Source organism: Lipotes vexillifer, unplaced genomic scaffold (assembly GCF_000442215.2).
Source record: "Lipotes vexillifer unplaced genomic scaffold, Lipotes_vexillifer_v1.1 scaffold326, whole genome shotgun sequence".
NCBI lineage: Eukaryota > Metazoa > Chordata > Mammalia > Artiodactyla > Lipotidae > Lipotes > Lipotes vexillifer.
In genome coordinates this window covers 142,517-160,994 of record NW_006799665.1, presented here as the reverse complement: position 1 = coordinate 160,994, position 18,478 = coordinate 142,517, and the positions used below count along the sequence as shown (strand labels likewise).

Genomic DNA, 18,478 nt, shown 5'->3' with positions numbered 1-18,478 from the left:
CTGGAGAGAGATGCCCTGGAAACAGGAAACTGAGTGGCATGGCATGACCCTCTGACCTCCTAGGTCCCTGGAGTTATTCTCCTTCCTCTGACCTGTTCTTTGCTCTGCCAAACTGAAGAGGGGTTGGTGACAGTGGTTGGCTTAGAGAAGGTAAGAAATTTCTAAGGCCCAGAGGGGACCATTTTGGGGGAGAGAAGATTGTCATTTTTAATGGACCTCACTTTAGACTCAGACCTGGCAGAAGGCTAAGCACCAAAGAGGCATGATTGAGAAATCAATGAGACTCTATACAGACAGCATGGGATTTAGGGAGGAGTGAGGGCTGGGGAGAAAGGGGGAAGCAAAACCCAGAACTGACAGCAGAGGGCATCCTGGAGCAGTGTGGTTGCATCTTGAGGGGGTTCAATGAATAAATAGGAATTCAGTCGTAATCACTCTAGAGATCCATTTATTGTGGCCCTGTGATCCCACTGCTAACCCCTATGGGATTCTTGCCGCTGCCCCAGAATGATGGTCAGCAGAGAAAAAGGTCAGTCTCAACCTGCTGTTCGAGGCGCTTCATCGTTCTCTTTATCCAGGGCAGGAAGTGTGAGACCTTGGTGAAGACTCCTGGAGATGTCCCGTTTGTTTTTCCATAGGAGACAATACCCTGGACCACGTTTTTGCACACGAGGGGCCTGCCGGGGTCACCCTGTGGGTAGAGAAAGGAAGGGCTGAGTGGGCCTCCTTCCAGTCCTATCTTCCCTGCCACCCCAGGCTGGGTGGTCTCTGTCAGGGGCTGTGAGGAAGATCTGGGCCAGAGGAGGCCTGGTCACCTCCCTCGCTCCTGGGGTCCAGCCTGGCTCAGACTGTTCTTTGCAGCTCGACTCAGGTCTACCTTTCTGTCAATCCTCGTGGAAACTCTGGTGATAACGCAGCTACGGGATGACTGATCCTTCCTCACCCCCAACCCTGATCCACTCAGGGGAGAGAATTAAATTTTGGATTAGTGGACCTGGCTGCCCAAGCTCTCAGGCTGAGGATGAGGTTATGGCCTGTCCCCTACCCAGACCTCCCCAAGATCCTCTCCCCGGGGCCTGTGTGCTTAGATGCGAGGAACCTGACCTTGAAGGCAGTCTTCACCTTCCTCGGGTCCCCCACGCAAATCTGGGTGGCCTGGCTGTAATAGCCTGGGGAGAGGGATTTGCGCATTGGATCCTCCTGCACCGTCAGCTCTGCCTCCTGCAGGGTGGTGGTTCGAGTGCCCACGGCCACCTGCCCCCAGCCGGCCACACTGCACGCCTTTCCTGGCTTCACCCGGACCTTGCCCCTGGGCCGGCTGAGGGGTCTCACAGCTGCAGTCCCCTTGGCCTTTCTCTCCAGCTGAGGGGAAGAGGCAAGAGTCCAGCTCAGCCAATGGCCTCTGGGCTTGGGTGCCATGATGAGGCTGCGTTGACCACCCCCCTCACCTGAGCCCCTGGGACTGGTCAGGCAGCCAGATGGGAGGGAGGAAAGGGACAGGTGGTAGTGGAGGGGAAACGATCTGTCCCCAGGAGGGCAGAAGGAGTGGGGAGGTTTCCTTGCCTGCAGTAACATGATGTCATTGGAGTAGTTCTTAGGATTATAGTCTGGGTGGGGGACGGCTCGTCTCACTGGGATCATCTGCTGGGTCCTCTCCTGTTTCTTGATGTTGTGGGCCCCCAGGGTGACATTGATTAAACTGCACAGAGAGCAGAGCAGGAGTGTGGGGACTCTGTGCCCTGTGCTTCTCAATGACATGAGGGCAGGGATCCTGAGAGCTTTCTCAGGCAATACGGCGAAATTACTCTGAGTTTGGATTTTGATTCTCTGCGCACCCTTTCATCCTCCACTGATGCTTTATCTGACCCATGTGGGCCCTCACTTCTCAGCCTTGCCTCTTGCTGTCACCTCTGACCCTCTAACCTCAAAACTTACCTGCCCCATTTCTCAGCTTTTCGTCACCCTAGTGCGGCTCTTAAGATGGCTTGTTTGATGAGGTCTTGTGGTCCTGAGTTACCACGATCTCAGGGTGAGGGAGGGGCTCCCCTGGGCTCAGCCCCTGGGGAGGGGCCGGAGTCCCTGTCGGGGTCTCAGGAGGGGTAGGCTGGCTGCTGCCCCTCACCTTCCTCTGCAGTGAGCAGCCGTCAGAACAAAGTCCTTTTGCACGAGGACGCCGCTGCACATCTTCCAACTCTCCTTATCCAGAAACTGAACAAACACCATGTAGGGACGGGAGTGGGGCTTGGCCTCGTGGCCCCCGATGATCTCCTCTGAAAGAAAAGGCTGGAAGATGGGGTGATGGGAGAGGTGTCGTCAGGATGGAGGCTCAGGGAGGTGACGGTCAGGTGGGTTGACAGCACCTTGCAGACACCGGGGGAGAGTCCCCCAGGTTCTCATTGCAGCAGGATAACCTTTTCTGAACCTCAAGCCTCAGAATCTCCCTCTGAGAAAGGGGTCAGTGCTTGTTCTCCAGGTCCTGCATCAGGCACATGTGCGGAGGAGGGTGGGTCTGCCTTCCCGATGGTAGAGGCCCAGAGAATCGTGGACGGGACTCCCTGATGAGCCCTCACTCCCGCTGAGTCTCCGGGACCCCTCTAAGCCTCTGCTAACATCTTGATTTGTGCCATTTTCTAATAATTACCTATGAGCTTATGGAATTGGATTTTCTAAAAATCCTCATGTCCTTGGGCCTAACACAACCTAGGATCTCAGTAAATGATTTTTTGGCTGCAAGAGTGAATAGCCTCCATTAGCTATAGGCTGAGGTTTGGTGGGGATAGTGCTGGTGGGATTCAAGGCCATAGGGGTGGGGGGAGGGCACTGCCAAAGACAGTGGGGCAGCCGAGGGCCTGGGAGGTGGGGGAGATGGGGCAGAAAATGAGCTGTTTGGGTCCTGGGGCAGAGTCAAGTCGCCCGGAGAGCTTTGGGTGCTGTCATCTAGCCACTTCTGATCAATCACCCCCTGGGTTCCTCTCCTGGGCAGGAGTGAGGGGTGGAGGGTCCTGAGAAATTTTGTTGGTTCTTAAGCTGGGTCCACTGACAATTCCTATACTATAGTGGGTTCACTTGAGCTGCCTATTCCTGGGTTGAAGTGAGGGATTTTAATTACCTGTGTTTTGCAGCTTCACATCCTCTGCCAAATACACAACCCACTTTCCCTGCTGGTGAGAGAGAGGCTAAGACCCACCCTTCCTTTCTGCCATCCATCCTTTCTGAGTGTCCATGCAGCATTGAAATTGTTAGTCCGGGTTTGGGATGGGAGCTGAGGTTGAGAAAGTTGAGCTGGGCAGAAGGGTCAGGACTACAGTAGGTTTAGTGAGATGGGCTTTGGCCTCAAGAATGGGGATTGTCATTCACCAGTCCCAGCCCGGTGGGCAGAAGAAAGGCCATTAGGAGCAGGAGAGGCTGCATCTTCCCCGAAGTTCTGCCCAGGTTGGAGCTGCTGGTGTTTCTTCCTTCCAGACACAAAACACAGGGGAAGGAAGGAGGGCAGGCTCAGTGCACACACAGACCTCCCAGACTTGTGCTCCCCCGCCGAGCCAGGTGTCAGCATGCCACGTGGTCATCCACGTTCTCTGCCATGGGTTAAGTGAGAACAACACTGTCACCACACTTGTACTCACACCGCTGAGTCACAAAGCCAGAAGAAAGATCAGGAAAGTGAAGGCTGTGGTTCAGCCAGCACAGGGGCTGGGTCCCAGAAACCCCTCAGTGACTGAATCAAGAATATCTTCAGTTTTCGACTCTTGGTTCTTTTTCGATTCTGGTGAAATCCTGAATAATTACACAATAGGCTAGGTCCTATTGTGTAATACGAGAGACACAGCTCCTGCCCCTGAGAGGCTGGCTGTCAGCTGGAGTAGACCTAGAATCTGTGGGTAGAGAATAAGATGGCAAGGACTATGGTGAGGGGGGTCTGCCTGGTGCCATTGTGAGGTAGAGGCTGGACTTGCTTTAGGAGCAGATAGACCTGGACACACCCAAGTACCCCACGCAGCAACCTCATTTCTTATGTTGCCACCATCCCAGTCTCATATTTTTGAAGTGTTTAGAATTGCTTCTTTAAATGTAAACATTCTGCAACAAAGAGAGCTTTTCCTTTTTTTTTTGGTGGTTTTTTGTTTTTGTGTGTGTTTTTTTAAAAATTAATTAATTAATTAATTACTTTTGGCTGTGTTGGGTCTTCATTGCTGCACCCAGGCTTTCTCTAGTTGTGGTGAGCAGGGGCTACTCTTTGTTGCAGTGTGCAGGCTTCTCATTGCAGTGGCTTCTATTGTTGCAGAGCACGGGCTGTAGGCATATGGGCTTCAGCAGTTGTGGCATGTGAGCTCAGTAGTTGTGGCTCATGGGCTCTAGAGTGCAGGCTCAGTAGTGTGGTGCACAGGCTTAGTTGCTCTGCAGCATGTGGGATCTTCCCGGGCCAGGGCTCGAACCCGTGTCCCCTGCATTGGCAGGTGGATTCTTAACCACTGTGCCACTGGGTAAGTCCAAGAGAGCTTTTCTTATCCCACAATCTTGAACAAAATTCCTGGACTTGATATTCACTTGACCAAAACAAACCATCACTGGGTCCATTGGAAGTGAGTGACTGATTGGGTTGTGCTGAGGTGTTTAGCACCCCTCGAGCTGAGATGGGGCTGTCCCACTCAAATCAGGGTGCCTGTGAGTGGGGAGGGGCTTCCTCTATAGAAATGCTGCTTACTGGTGTGCACTGAAGGGGAAATGGATGCTGGTCATCCTAATAATAACTACCCACTAAGTATTCTCTGTCCAGAGAACCACGTCTCTGATGGCCCTGGGCATAGTAATTCTAAACATTTGCAGATGATCCCACCACTCTCACCAGTATGAGGACAGAAGGAAGAGTGATGGCAGGGAAGGCATGAGGAGTTCTCAGCAACCCAACCCCAAGTCAGTTGAAGAAACAGCATTCTATGGACTTATAGAAAAAGAGGGGAAGGAAACATGCTTAAGCATGAATGATGATTATCTTGGGATGGTGGAATTCTCGGTAATTTTAATTTTCTTACTTATATGTTCTGTATTTAATTGTCTTTCTATGATGAATATGTTAGTTTCTATGATGAATATATGTTACTTTTATACCCAAAACACATTTTGCCAGAGATGAAGCTCACTCACCATGCAGACATTCAGCCAACCAGTTCTTCTCTTCAGCCCAGCCATCTCTAAGCTGCATGTTTTAAAAATGAGGTTGCTTTTCTGATATTAACAATTCAGGGGCTTCCCTGGTGGCGCAGTGGTTGAGAGTCCGCCTGCCGATGCAGGAGACACGGGTTCGTGCCCCGGTCCGGGAAGATCCCACATGCCGCGGAGCGGCTGGGCCCGTGAGCCATGGCCGCTGAGCCTGCGCGTCCGGAGCCTGCGCTCCGCAACGGGAGAGGCCACAACAGTGAGAGGCCCGCGTACCGCACAAAAAAAAAAAAAAAAATTTCAGAGATTGTTGAAAAATAGAAGAAAATATTTACTCAATAAAATAGGGGCTATAGACACCTTTGAAACATTAGGCTACCCTTGAAACCAATAATTTTCATTTCAGTGAGTTTCCTTTGGAGATAAATGTATTTAAACACACATAGGTGAAAACAGTGGGAGTTGAAGAGACGCTGGCTCAGGCCAAGATGGAAGAGCTGAGGGCTTCCCAGGAGGCACACTGGCTGGGAGTCCGCCTGCCAATGCAGGGGACACGGGTTCGTGCCCCGGTCCGGGAAGATCCCACATGCCGCGGAGTGGCTGGGCCCGTGAGCCATGGCCGCTGAGCCTGCGCGTCTGGAGCCTGTGCTCCACAACGGGAGAGGCCACAGCAGTGAGAGGCCCGCGTACCACAAAAAAAAAAAAAAAAAAAAAGATGGAAGAGCGCCTTCAAGGTCACTTTGGGCTGAGGGAGGATGTGACTCCCTCACCAGAGGGTTGCACAGGGTCCTGGGCTCAGGACTCCAGGACAGAGCTGCGACAGACACTTGAGCTGGTCCTGGGAATATTGAAGACCCTCCTGAAACTCTCTCAGCCTTCGGAGCTCTGGCTGCTCTGATGTGGAGAGGGAACTCTGCATGGGGAGCACTACACATTTCTAAAGCCTCCCCACATTTCTGTTTCTGGGGTTGAGAAGTGCCCCCCTCAACCCCAGAGCTTCTCAGGTGGTCCTCCTTCCAAATCTGGATTCTCCTATGTTGCCACATTGGCACTGGGATAGGGTGGGGCAGGGGAGTGGGTGTGGGTTAGGAGGAGGGCATATGGATGCTATAAGAGGGTCCTTGAGAAGAGGGTCGTGTTCTCCTGAGGAGGTGTCTCCCTTTTCTGATGGAGCCCATGGTCAGCCTGGCAGGGGGAGCTGGCACTGGGGACGAGGGACTGGAGGGAGCTGGCTGTCAGTGCAACAGGAATTTTTATTCTAGAGTTGGAAGGGTGGGTGGTGTGTTGGAGGGGGATGCCCGTAACAGATCAGAAATGTGAACGGATGGTTGCCAGACACAGTAGGTGCCTAACGAATGTGCTTGAATGAATAAAATAGGAATCAATGATTTCTGCTCAAGAGATGAAAGTTTATTAAGTTCCAGGCAGTCCCCCCTTCACCCCCTTTCGGCCCAGTGCCATTCTGACCTCTACCCCAGAGGAGATGGAGGGATCCATCCCAGGGGCACGTTAGTCTGGTCCCTGCAGTTTATAGTAGCTCATTGTTTTTTGGATCCAGTACAGAAAGCTCGAGACTCTGGTGTAGACCTTTGGAGGTGTCCCATTCTCTTCTCCAAAGGAGACAATGCCCTGGGCCATGCCGTTACACGCAAGGGGGCCCCCAGAGGCGCCCTGTGGGCAGAGAGAGGAAGGGCTGAGCCGGATCTTCAGGTGTGGTCCTCTGTGCCGCCCCAGGGTGGGTGGTCTCTGTTGGGGGCCCTGGCTGATATCAGGGGCTGTTGGTCCTGAGGATTCAGCCTGGCCTTGACAATCTCCCCTTCTCCTCCCCAAGGAGGCCTCTGCCCATATGTGGTGGTGGGACAGTCTCCATGCCCCCAGGGAGACAGGACAGAGACTGGATAGGAGAAAAGGCTGGGGACACAGCGATATGATTAGTTCCCACTGCCCCGGACCCTCACAGCTTGGCTGTGCCCAGGGCTTTGCATGGATAACGCTGGGGATCTCACCAAAATAGAACCCTTCCTCTTTCTTGGGTTCCCTACGTATCTGGGTAGTGGTGTTGTAATCTTGGTAGTGAGAAATGCATTCCTCATCCCTTTGGACTTCAAGGTCTACCTCCCGCAGTTTCTCTGCCACGGGATTGTTCACGCCCAGGTGCCCCCAGCCGGCCACACTGCACGCCAACCCTGGCTTCACCAGCTCCCTCCTCCAGGGCAGCCTGATGGGGCTCACAGCGGCGGTCAGGTAGGCCTTCCTCCTCAGCTGAAGGCAGAGGAAAGGCATTCTAACCTACTTTTGGCCCACAGAGGCCTCAGGGACAGTTATGGGGTTGCCTTCCTCACTGCCCTGGGACAACTGAAGGGGTCGTACTGGAAGGAGGGACAGGAATGAGGTCATGGGGGATTCAAAACCCCGGTATGAAAGTGTGCAAGAACCAGTGTGGCCACGTGCCCTACCTGCAGTAACATGATAGCGTTGACCCACTTATTATGATCATAGCCTGGGTGGGGGATGGCTCTTCTCACTGGGATGACCTGCTGGGTCCTCTCCTGCTGGTAGATGTTGTGGTCCCTCAGGGTGACGTTGATTGAGCTGCCCCGAGAGCAGAGAGGGAGGTGGAGTCACAGGAAATACAGGCCAGGAGCCGTGAGGAAAGAGTACAGCTTGGGACAAGGCAGGACTGGAGGGGAGAAAGTTCTAGGTATGGGACCTGGGGCTGAGCATCTCTGTGCTGCCTGCTTCCTGGCAGCCCAGGCTGGGTGCAAGTTCCTGGAGTCCACTTAGGGCGTTCAGTCCTGCACAGAGCTTGACTGTCTCTAAGGAAAACCAGGAATTTCTCACATCTGCACTCTGGACTCCAGGGTGCAACCTCAGCTTCCTTCCATCCCACCTTTGATCAGTCCCTTCTCTCCACGGGCCACTCGCATTGACCTGTTCCTCTCTCCCCAAAGCTCACCTGTCCTCTGAAGAGCTCTCCTATGTTACTTGGTGGCCCAGGTCTGCAGCCCCTGAGAAGAGGGTTCCCTGTGAGGGGTCTACAGAGGGGAAGGGGCCCAGGTGTTGCTCCTCACCTTCCCCAGCAGTGAGCTGCTGTCGGCATGAAGTCCTCACGCACAAGGAGACCCCCCACAGATGAAACTTTTCTCTGAAGCATGGTACTCAAGAAACGCCACGTAGGGATGAGAGTGAGGCTTGGCCTCATGGCCCCGATGATTTTGCCTGAAAGAAAGATTGCAGTCTGCCTGCTGTGCTCATGGAGCCAAAGCCTGGAGAGGGGAGATGGGAGCAGATTTGCTGGTCTTTGAGGGAATTTGACCAGAGTTCAGAAAGTTCCTGGAGATGGACCAGGACCAGGATATGTATGAGTGTAGCACCTGAGCAGGGTTGCTCCAGTGCAGGATGGGACTGGACCTCTGACGGTGGGGACAGTCACTTACCTGCCTCCCCACTGGGGGACAGAGGAAGGGCCAGCAGGAGCATCTCTCCAGGAAGGCTGCCCAGATCTGAGTTGCCGCTGCTTCCTTCTGGTCCTTTAACCCTGGGGGTCCCCTCTGGTGTTGTGACCTTTATCAAATGAGGTTTCTCTGAAAGTCTCACAGCTCTGTCTGATCAAGTCCTGGGGTCTGAGTGGAGCATGAACTACCAATCACCACGGAAGGACCCGTAGCTCTCGGCTCAGCGCCACCACAGCAGCAGAAAACAAGAAAGGCAGCTCCAAGTAGGGGTAGTTGGAGATGTTGTATCAGCCAATAGCAGGTCCCTGAGCCCTAGCAACCTGGGTCTCATGATGATAGATTCAAGAACATCTTAATTTTTGTGGTTCTCTTTAGATCACCAGGGTGATTGTGTATTGAGGCCTCTTTTTGTGTGAGACTGTGGGAAACATTGGGTATAACATCTCTTGCTCCTGGTGGAGGAGACAAGCCGTCATGATCAGACAAGGATGGTGAGATCCTTGGTATGGGATGGACAGAATGGTGTGAGAGTGATGCTGAAGAGAGCTTATTCCAGTTATAAAGAACTGAGTGGTTTAAGAACAGCAGCGATGTTGCTTTTACCCATGAATCTACATTTTGGTCAGGGTACAGTGTGGATAGCATCCCTCTGTTCCCCTTGGTGTCAGGGAGGCTTGAATCCTGGAAGCTGAGTCATCTGAAGGCTCGCTCACACCTACCCAGTGGTTAGTGCTTGCTGTTCACTGGGCCTGTTGGTTTCTCTTCACAAGGTCCCCTCAAGTAGTCTCAGTTCATGGGATTGTTTGGCTCCCTCGCAACACAGTGGTGGGCTTCCCCAGAATGAGCATCTGCTAAAAAAAGAATGAGCCAGGCAGAAGCACCTATTCTACCATATTCCACTAACTGAAGCAATCAAGAGCCCCCACCAGATTAAAAAGGAAGGGTCATAGACCCCACCTCCCAGCAGGAGGAGTGTTGCTGTCACGTAAGGAGAGCGTGTGGGATGGGAGATACACAACGGCAGTCATAGCAAAGCAGAATCTGCCACACTGCTTTAGGGGTCTGGAGAGTTAGTCGGAGCCATTGAAACCACTGATCCGTCTAAGCCTAGGTCAGTGCCTTTGGATAGGTTGGGGTCTGCTCTGTCCAACCCACATGCACTGGGAATGGAAGAAGTTTGCCTGTCCCCAGCGTTACTCTTTTTAATGAATTACTGATACCATGTGAAGTGAGAATGGATGCCAGGGAGCCAGAGCAGAATACCCACACCACTATCCAGAGAATTGCATTCTGATGTCCCTGTACCATTTGCTAAACAAATTATCCTGATCATGTCCCCATAATGGAAAAGAAGGAGAGAGTCATGGAATTGAAAACATTGTTGGTTCTAAATATCTTGATCCCAAGTCTCTTAAAAAGCAAAAAAACCTTAAGGAAACAAAGCACACTTTCAGTAGGGATTCTGGCAGGGGAGCCACAGTAAATGAGAGCGTGGTGTCCAAGCCAAGCCTGCGTGGGGTGGGAATGTGCCCACTCCAGGCCTCTCTCCTGTGTGGACACACTCCCTACGTGGGCTCAGACACCCTGCACTGGGCAGCCTGGATGAGTAATTATAATACATGTGAGGCAGGGAGTGGATGCCCAAGTCTGTTGAAGAGGGTGTTCAAACAGGGACTGGCTATTAGGTGGTATCGGAGCTCAAGGGAGATTTAAAGGCCTTCATGGAGTCGGGGCGGTGGAGAGCGGGGGAAGTCTGGCGGGATGTTGTCAGAGCAGGATAAATAGGGTGAGGTGGGCATGGGTATGAAGGGGCTGCCTGATGTGGATTGCCAGAACCTGGGTGGGGGGAGCAGGGGAGGCACTTGGAGAAGATGAGTGAGAGATCTGTTATATAAATCTCTGTGGGGATTAATCAAATAAGTCAACATATTAAGCTAATGAGCCAGGTTTCTCACTGTCTGAGGATTAGATGGTATTGGTGGCATCAATGTTAATTCCCTGGGTTTGATTGTAGGACTGTGGTTATGTAAGAGTGTCCTTGTTTGTAGGGATTACACTCTATAAAGTATTTGAGAAGTTGATGGAGCATGATGTCAGTAACTTTACTCGCAAATGGGTCTGGAAGACAAAAGTTTTTGTATTGCAATGGCAACTTTTCTATAAGCTGAAGATTATTTCAAAATTAAAAGGAAATCTGTACCTTTCATATATACAAATAATAACCACTTTGAAGATATAATTGGGAAGAAAATCTGTTAGAGTAGCAGCAAAAAAAGATGAGGGGCTTAGGAAAACCTTAACCAGAATTGTGAAAAACCTATTTGTGCAAAATGTTAAAGAACTTCTGAAAAACACAGAAACAGACTTTAGAAACAGCAAGATATTCTTAGTTCTCACATATGACAGATCTACACCAAAAAGGTACTGCTTTTCCCAAAGCTAATATATAAATGTGATTATAAAAATAATATACATGATGTGATTTTAAAAAACCCACCCAATTTTTTCACTTGGTGTTACACAAGGTCTAGATTGTTTCTAAAATTTGTGTGGAAAATAAGCATGAAAGAATCACTAGGGAAATTGTTAAAAAGAAAAAGGAATAGTACGACAGAGGGTTAGCCTATCAGATCTTAAGAACGCCTATAAAAATTCTTTCCGAAAAATAGTGTGGTGTTGTATCATGAACGGAGAGAGAGACTAGTGAAACACAATCGAAAAATTCAGAAACATTCACAAGTATATATGGAAATGAAGTTTATAATAAAGTAGCAATTCAAATCATAAGGGAAAAGATGGACTTTTAATAAATGATTTAGGAACAACTGGATAGTCATTTGTTAAGAGATTAAGTTGGAGCAGTATCTTACGGAAACCACCAGAATAAAGTCCAAATAGGTAAGATATTTGTATACTGAAATACACAAAATAAAACCGTATATTGCCTAGAAATAAACATGGGTAAAGTCTTTTAGAAAGTGAGAGTGGAGAAAGCCTCTCTAGCAATGACTCTAAATTCATACACTTTAAAAGAAAGACTGATAAATTATGATTTGAAAAAATAAATTTTAAAGTTTGTATATCAAAGAAGAGTGTTAGAAAATTCAAATTACATGCAGCAAACTTGTAAAGAATTATTGCAACCTATGTCACAATTAAGGAGCTAATCTAATATTCAAAGATCTCTAAATCCAAAAGAAACAGACCAAAAACCTGATAGAATGGGCAAAAGACCTGAGCGTTCACAGTAAAATAAATGTAAAAAATAATAAAGAGTCTCAACTTCACTCTTATTCAGATAAATAGAAATAAGAAAAGGAAAAAGAGAAAATAATTATTTTACTCTATCTCACCGATCAGATGGCCAAAAGTTCTAAAGTTAAACAGCATATACCATGGGTAAGGCTTTTTTTAAATTGGTGTTGCAGGATACATCTTTTTTTCCCCCATAAGTTTACTTTCCTCCTATCCATGTCTTTATATTTAAGATGTTTCTCATTAAACAGCACAAAGTTGAGTCTTGCATTTTTATCCAGACTAACAATCTGTGTCCTTTGGAGTATTTAATCTAGTTATATTTAATGCAGCTACTGATAGGGTTGGATTGAAGAATATCGTATTGCTATCTGATTTCTATTAATGTGATTTATTCTTTGTTCTTTTGCCCTACTTTTCCTGCTATATTTTGTTGTATCTCATTTTGTCTTCTTTATTGGCTTTTAGTTATATATCTATATATTATTTTAGCTATTACTCTAGGATTACAATATGCCTCCTTCACATATTACAGGCAACCTTGAATTCATGCTATATCACTTCATATGTGAACATTGTAATGATATATTTTCATTTGTCTTCCTTCTCACCCTCTGAGTTCTTTTTGTCATACATTTCACCACTATATGCCATAAATACTAAAGCATTTTTTGCCTTAAAGTCAATAATCCATGTAAGAAATTGATATAAATACATTTCCACTTGGTCACTTTTTAAAAATTAGAGTATAGTTGATTTACAATATTATATTAGTTTCAGGTGTCCGTATTTTTACAGTTTATACTGACCATAAAGTTATTATAAAATATTGGCTATATTCCCTGTGTTGTACATTACATCCTTGTATCTTATTTATTTTATACCTAGTGGTTTGTACCTCTTAGTCTCCTTCCTCTATCTTCTTTCTCCCATTACCCCCTCCCCTCTGGTAACCACTAGCTTTTTTCTCTGTATCTATGAGTCTGTTTGTGTTTTATTACATTCGTTCATTTGTTTTATATTCTAGATTCCACGTGTAAGTGAAAATGTACAGTATTTATCTGATTTATTTCACTAAACATAATACCCTCCAGGTCCATCCATGTTGTTGCAAATGGTAAATTTCATTGTTTATTTTATGGCTGAGTATATTCTATTGTGCATATATATACGCCACATCTTCTCTATGCATTCATCTGTTGATGGACACTGAGATTGATTCCATAGCTTGGCTTCTGTGAACATTGGTATAACTTTTTGAACTAGTTTTTTTTGTTTTCTTCAGATATATACGCAGGAGTGGAATTGCTGAATCACATGGTAGTTCTATTTTTAAGTATCTGAGGAACCTTAGTACTGTTTTCTATAGTGGCTATACCAATTTATATTCCCACCAACAGGATACCAGTTTTTTCTTTTCAACACATCCTTGCTAGCATTTGTTATTTCTTGTCTTTTTGACAATAACCATTCTGAGAAGTGTGAGGTGATATCTCACTATGATTTTGATTTGCATTTACCTGATGATTAGTGATGTTGAACATCTTTTCATGTATCTGTTGGCCATTTGCATATCTTCTTTGGAAAAATGTCTATCAGATGACTGCCCATTAAAAACATTTTTTTAATTGAAGTATAGTTGATTTACAATGTTGTGTTAATTTCTGCTGCACATCAAAGTGATTCAGTTATACATATATATATATTCTTTTCATATTCTTTTCCATTATGATTTGTCACAGGATATTGAGTATAGTTCCCTGTGCCCTGCCTATTTTTCAATTGGGTTTATTTTTTTTTTTGATAATGAGTTGTGTGAGTTCTTTTTATATTTTAGATATTAATTGCTTATCAGACATATCACTTGCAAATACTTTCTCTTATTCAGTAGGTTGCCTTTTGGTTTTGTTGATGGTTTCCTTTGCTGTGCAAAAGCTTTTAAGTTTAATTAGGTCCCATTTGTTTCTTTTTGCTTTTGTTTCCCTTGTCTGAGGAGAAATATCCAAAAAACCCCAATATATTGCTGAGACCTATGCCGAAGAGTGTACTGCCTATGTTTTCTTCTGAGAATTTAATGGTTTAAGGTCTTTAATAAATTTTGAGTTTATTTTTGTATATGGTGTGAGAAAATGTTCTAATTTTACTCTTTCACATGTAGCTGTCCAGTTTTCCTGACACCACTTATTGAAGAGACTTTTCTCCATTGTATTATCTTGCCTTCTTTGTGGTATATTTATTGACCTTATGTACATGTGTTCATTTCTGGGCTCTCTATTCCGTTCCATTAATCTTTGTGTCTGTTTTTGTGCCAATTTCATACTGTTTTGATTATGGTAGCTTTATGGTACAGTATGAAGTCGGGGGGATGATACCTCTAGTTTTGTTTTTTTCCTCAGCATTTCTTTGGCTATTTGGGATCCTTTGTTTTTGCATATGAATTTTAGTATCATTTGTTCTAGTTCTGAAAAATGGCATGGGTATTTTTATAGGGATTGCATTAAATCTGTAGATTACTTTGGGTCATATCTCATTTTAATAATATTAATTCTTTCAATCTCTGAACATGTGATATCTTTCCATTTATTTGTTCAACTTCCTTCAATCAATGTTTTATAGTTTTTAGAGTACAGATCTTTCACCTTTTTGAGTAAATTTATTCATAGGTATTTTATTTATTTTGATGGGTTGTAATTGGGATTTTTTCTTTCTATTTCTGAGAGTTCATTACTAGTATATAAAAAAACAACAGATTTCCATATATTCATCTTGTATCCTGCAACTTTACTGAATTCATTTATTACTTCTAATAGTTTTTTTTGTTTTTGGTGGAGTCGTTTGAGTTTTCTATATATAATATGAGGTCATCTGCAAATAGTGACAATTTTACTTCTTTCATTCCTATTTGGATACTTTTATTTCTTTTTCTTGTCTGATTGTTGTGGCTAGGACTTCCAATACTATGTTAAATAGAAATTGTGAGTGTGGGCCTTTTTGTCTTGTTCCTGATCTTAGAGGAAAAGATTTCAGCTTTTCATTGTTTAATATGATGAGCTGTGGGTTTGTCATAAATGGCCTTTATTATGTTGAGATATGTTCTCTCTATACCAACTTTGTTGAGAGTTTTTATCATGAATCGATGTTGAATTTTGTCAAATGCTTTATCTGCATCTATTGAGATGATCATATGATTTTTATTCTTTGTTTTGTTAATGTGGTGTTGGGTTGATTGATTTGAAGATAAGGAACCATCCATCTGTCCCTTGAATAAATCCCACTTGGTCTTGGTATGATCCTTGGCCAGTTTTTTTTTTTTTTTACTTTTTTAAAATTTTTTTTTTTTTTTTTTTTTTTGCTGTACACGGGCCTCTCACTGCTGTTGGCCTCTCCAGTTGCGGAGCACAGGCCCCGGACACGCAGGCTCAGTAACCATGGCTCACGGGCCCAGCCGCTCCGCGGCATGCGGGATCCTCCCGAAGCGGGGCACGAACCCGCGTCTCCTGCATCGGCAGGCGGACTCTCAAGCACTGCGCCACCAGGGAAGCCCTGGTGTATGATCCTTTTAATGTATTGTTGAAGTTGGTTTGTTAATATTTTATTGAGGATTTTTGCATCTATGTAGGTCAGGGATTTTTTTTTGTATTTTCTTCCTTCCTTCCTTCCTTCCTTCTTTCCTTCCTTCCTCCCTCCCTCCCTCTCTCCCTTCCTTCCTTCCTTCCTTCTCTCTCTCTCTCTCTCTCTCTTTCTTTCTTTCTCTCTTTCTTTCTTCCTTCCTTTCTTTCTTTCTCTTTCTTTCCCTCTCTTTCCTTCTTTCTTTTTCTTTCTCTTTCTTTCTTTCTCTCTCTCTCTCTCTCTCTCTCTCTCTCTCTCTCTTTCTTTCTTTCTTTCTTCTTTTGTATTTGTATGGTTTCAGTATCAGAGTAATGTTATCCTCATGGAATGTTTGTGAGTGTTCCCTCTTCATTATTTTGGAATAGTTGAGGAGGATAGGTGTTAACTCTTTAAATGTTTGGTAGAATTCCCTTGTCAAGCTGTCTGGTCCCGGACTTCTGTTCACTGGGAGATTTTTGATTTCTGAATCAATTTCAGTTCTAGTTATCAGCCTGTTCAGATGATCTATTTCTTCCTGATTCAGTCTTGGAAGATTGTATGTCTCTAGGAATTCATCCATTTCTTCTAGGTTGTCCAATTTGTTGGCATATAACTTTTTTGCAGTATTCTCTTATGATTGTTCGTATTTCTGTGGTATCACTTGTAGCCTCACCTATTTCATTTCTTATTTATTTGGGTTCTCCTCCTTTTTTTCTTAAAAAAAAAAAAACACGGGCAGTTTTCAGTATGCTGCCTTGGTGCGGGGACTGGGAGCAAGTCTGTGCACTCTTCAAGAGTGGAGTCTAGGGCTTCCCTGGTGGCACAGTGGTTGAGAGTCCGCCTGCCGATGCAGGGGACACGGGTTCGTGCCCTGGTCTGGGAAGATCCTACATGCCGCAGAGCGGCTGGGCCCGTGAGCCATGGCCGCTGAGACTGCGCGTCCAGAGCCTGTGCTCCGCAATGGGAGAGGCTGCAACAGTGAGAGGCCTGCGCACTGCAAAAAAAAAAAAAAAAAAATGGAGTCTAGGGAGAGCTCTCCAGTAAGCCCAATGATTTTTAAACCAGCTAATGGGTCTCACCTTTTCAGTGTCAGACCCCAGGGCTGGGGTGCCTAATATGAAGCTCAAACCCCCTCTCTTCAAGTGAGGATCCCTGAGTCTGTGACATCCCCATTTTATGGGTCATAACTAGGGATAAAGGTCTTGCCTAGATATCATCTCCTGCTCTTCCCAGACTCCCTGTGTGTGTGTATGTGTGCTTTAATAGCCTTGGTTGTAGAAGAGCTATTCTGCTACTCTTCCTGTTATTCTCAGCAACAGTTGCTCTATATGTAGTTGTAGTTTTGATGTGTTCTTGGGGGCAGGTGAGCTCGGGGTCTTCCTACTTCACCATCTTGAGTCCACATTTTACACTTTTATTTTTGTTTTTCCCTTCCTGCTTGCAAATGGGGGAATCATCTCCCTTCAGCCTGAAGACTTCTTTTAGTATTTCTTACAGTGCAGGTCTGATGGCAACAAATTCTCTTACCTTTGTTTTTCTGAAAATGTCTTTATTTTGTCTTCATTTTTGAACAATATTTTCACTGGACATAGAATTCTAGGTTGAATTCCAGAAATAGGTTGCCTATTTTTTTCTTTCAATCATTTAAAAATGTTATTTCCCTGCCTTCTGACTTCCATTATTTCTGACAAGAAGCGTGTTGTGATTCTTGTTTCCCCTCAAGTAATGTAACTTCTTTTCCCCTCTGCCTATGGTCAACTGCTTCTCTTTATCTTTGATTTTCATTAACTTGACTATTACATGCTTAGATGTGATTTCCTTTGTCTTACCTGATTAACACAGGATCATTGAGCCTCTTGACTCTGAATAAGAAATGTAGTCTAGCAATATGCCTCTGGAAAGAAAGGAAAATTTGCTGAACTTTTTTCATAGTGAAATGTGTTTGTTGGCCAAAAGGGTATTGTGTGGGATACCAAGACAGGAAATAAACCCTGGAAGTTCTGCAAGTCCACAGTGAGTGCTATTGGCAGAAGTATGGTCATGGGCAGGGAAGGCAGAGACATCCCTGTTCCAATGCACATTCCCAAGAGAAATTAGCAAGAACTTGCATCCCTTTAGGTCTCTCGCCCCAGAGCTGGCTTGGCAGTTCTCTCTCCAACCACACTGGGACCTGAGTTTTCTTGTGGGTCTGGAGGGCAGGAGGGGTGATGGGAGAGGGTCTTGGTGAGTAGAGGCATTTCGTTAGAGGTCATTGTGGAGATGTTTTACTGCATTTCATTTTTTATTTCCATTACAGAGATCTTGCTTAAGCAAGGCAAGAATTGTTTCCTTGAAGGTGGGGGACAGAGGATACTTCAAAGGACAAGAAGATTTGAAGGAATCAGCATGTTTCAGGTACTTACCTGCCTCCATCCAAGTGTGCCCATGAGCAGACAGACCAGCTCACCAGGAAGGTGTTTTGAATACTTGTCAGAGAATGGCTGCCACGGGGGCCCAGAGGCTTGCTCTCCATGGAGGTAAGTGTCTGAGCAGAGGCTCATGTCTTGTCCAGGGATGCCAGGAAGTCATCACAAGGGCAGGGGTTAGAAAACATGGAAGGCCTCTTGCTGGCTTGGCTGTCAGGGAGCCTGGCTCAGTCCAGGCTCTGTCCTAACTCTATGGTGCCTCCAGTCGGTCACTACAGCCTCCTGGGACTTTGTCTCCCTCATCACTCAAAGGAGAATGAGGGTCTGCAACAAAGATTCTTAAACCTGTTTTAAATCATAAAACCATTTCCTCAAAATAAATGTAATACTTGAGCTGAACATGCATGTGGCTGGGCAACTTTTTAAAATGCTGTGGATTTTTGTTTCTATATTTTCCTTTTTGTCTTTTTCAATCAAGGAGCCAGGTATGTCTTAGGGTTTTTTTCAGCTCTAAATCAGAAGCTGTGTGACATCACTGCTCTTCCTTTGTAAAAGTGCCCAGGTCACTAGGAGATTACGCTGCTGCCCGCTTTGTGCACAAAAATGGGAAACGGCATGCTT

At 45.9% G+C, this 18,478-nt stretch overlaps 2 protein-coding genes across 2 annotated transcripts; both read right to left on the bottom strand.

Moving 5' to 3' along the window:
- Nucleotides 1-514: 514 nt before the first annotated feature.
- On the bottom strand, nucleotides 515-3,411 carry LOC103088543 (granzyme H). The gene is made up of 5 exons (XM_007471837.1): nucleotides 3,358-3,411; nucleotides 2,123-2,283; nucleotides 1,564-1,699; nucleotides 1,105-1,362; nucleotides 515-691 (listed from the first exon to the last, which is right to left on the bottom strand). Exons 1-5 carry the CDS (start codon nucleotides 3,409-3,411, stop codon nucleotides 515-517), a joined length of 786 nt encoding a protein of 261 aa, XP_007471899.1.
- Nucleotides 3,412-6,663: 3,252 nt separating this feature from the next.
- On the bottom strand, nucleotides 6,664-17,964 carry LOC103088275 (mast cell protease 3-like). The gene is given in 7 exon segments (XM_007471836.1): nucleotides 6,664-6,825; nucleotides 7,161-7,197; nucleotides 7,199-7,416; nucleotides 7,611-7,746; nucleotides 8,226-8,281; nucleotides 8,283-8,373; nucleotides 17,855-17,964. Coding segments are annotated over 7 exon segments (810 nt in total).
- Nucleotides 17,965-18,478: the final 514 nt, after the last annotated feature.

Coding starts and splice junctions, on each gene's coding strand:
- LOC103088543 (XM_007471837.1), bottom strand. CDS start 3,411: ATGCAGCCTCTCCTGCTCCTAATGGCCTTTCTTCTGCCCACCGGGCTG. Junction 1,700..2,122: donor GCTGCTCACTGCAGAGGAAG/GTGAGGGGCAGC, acceptor CTCTCTGTGCAG/TTTAATCAATGTCACCCTGG. Junction 1,363..1,563: donor ATGACATCATGTTACTGCAG/GCAAGGAAACCT, acceptor TCTTCCCCTCAG/CTGGAGAGAAAGGCCAAGGG.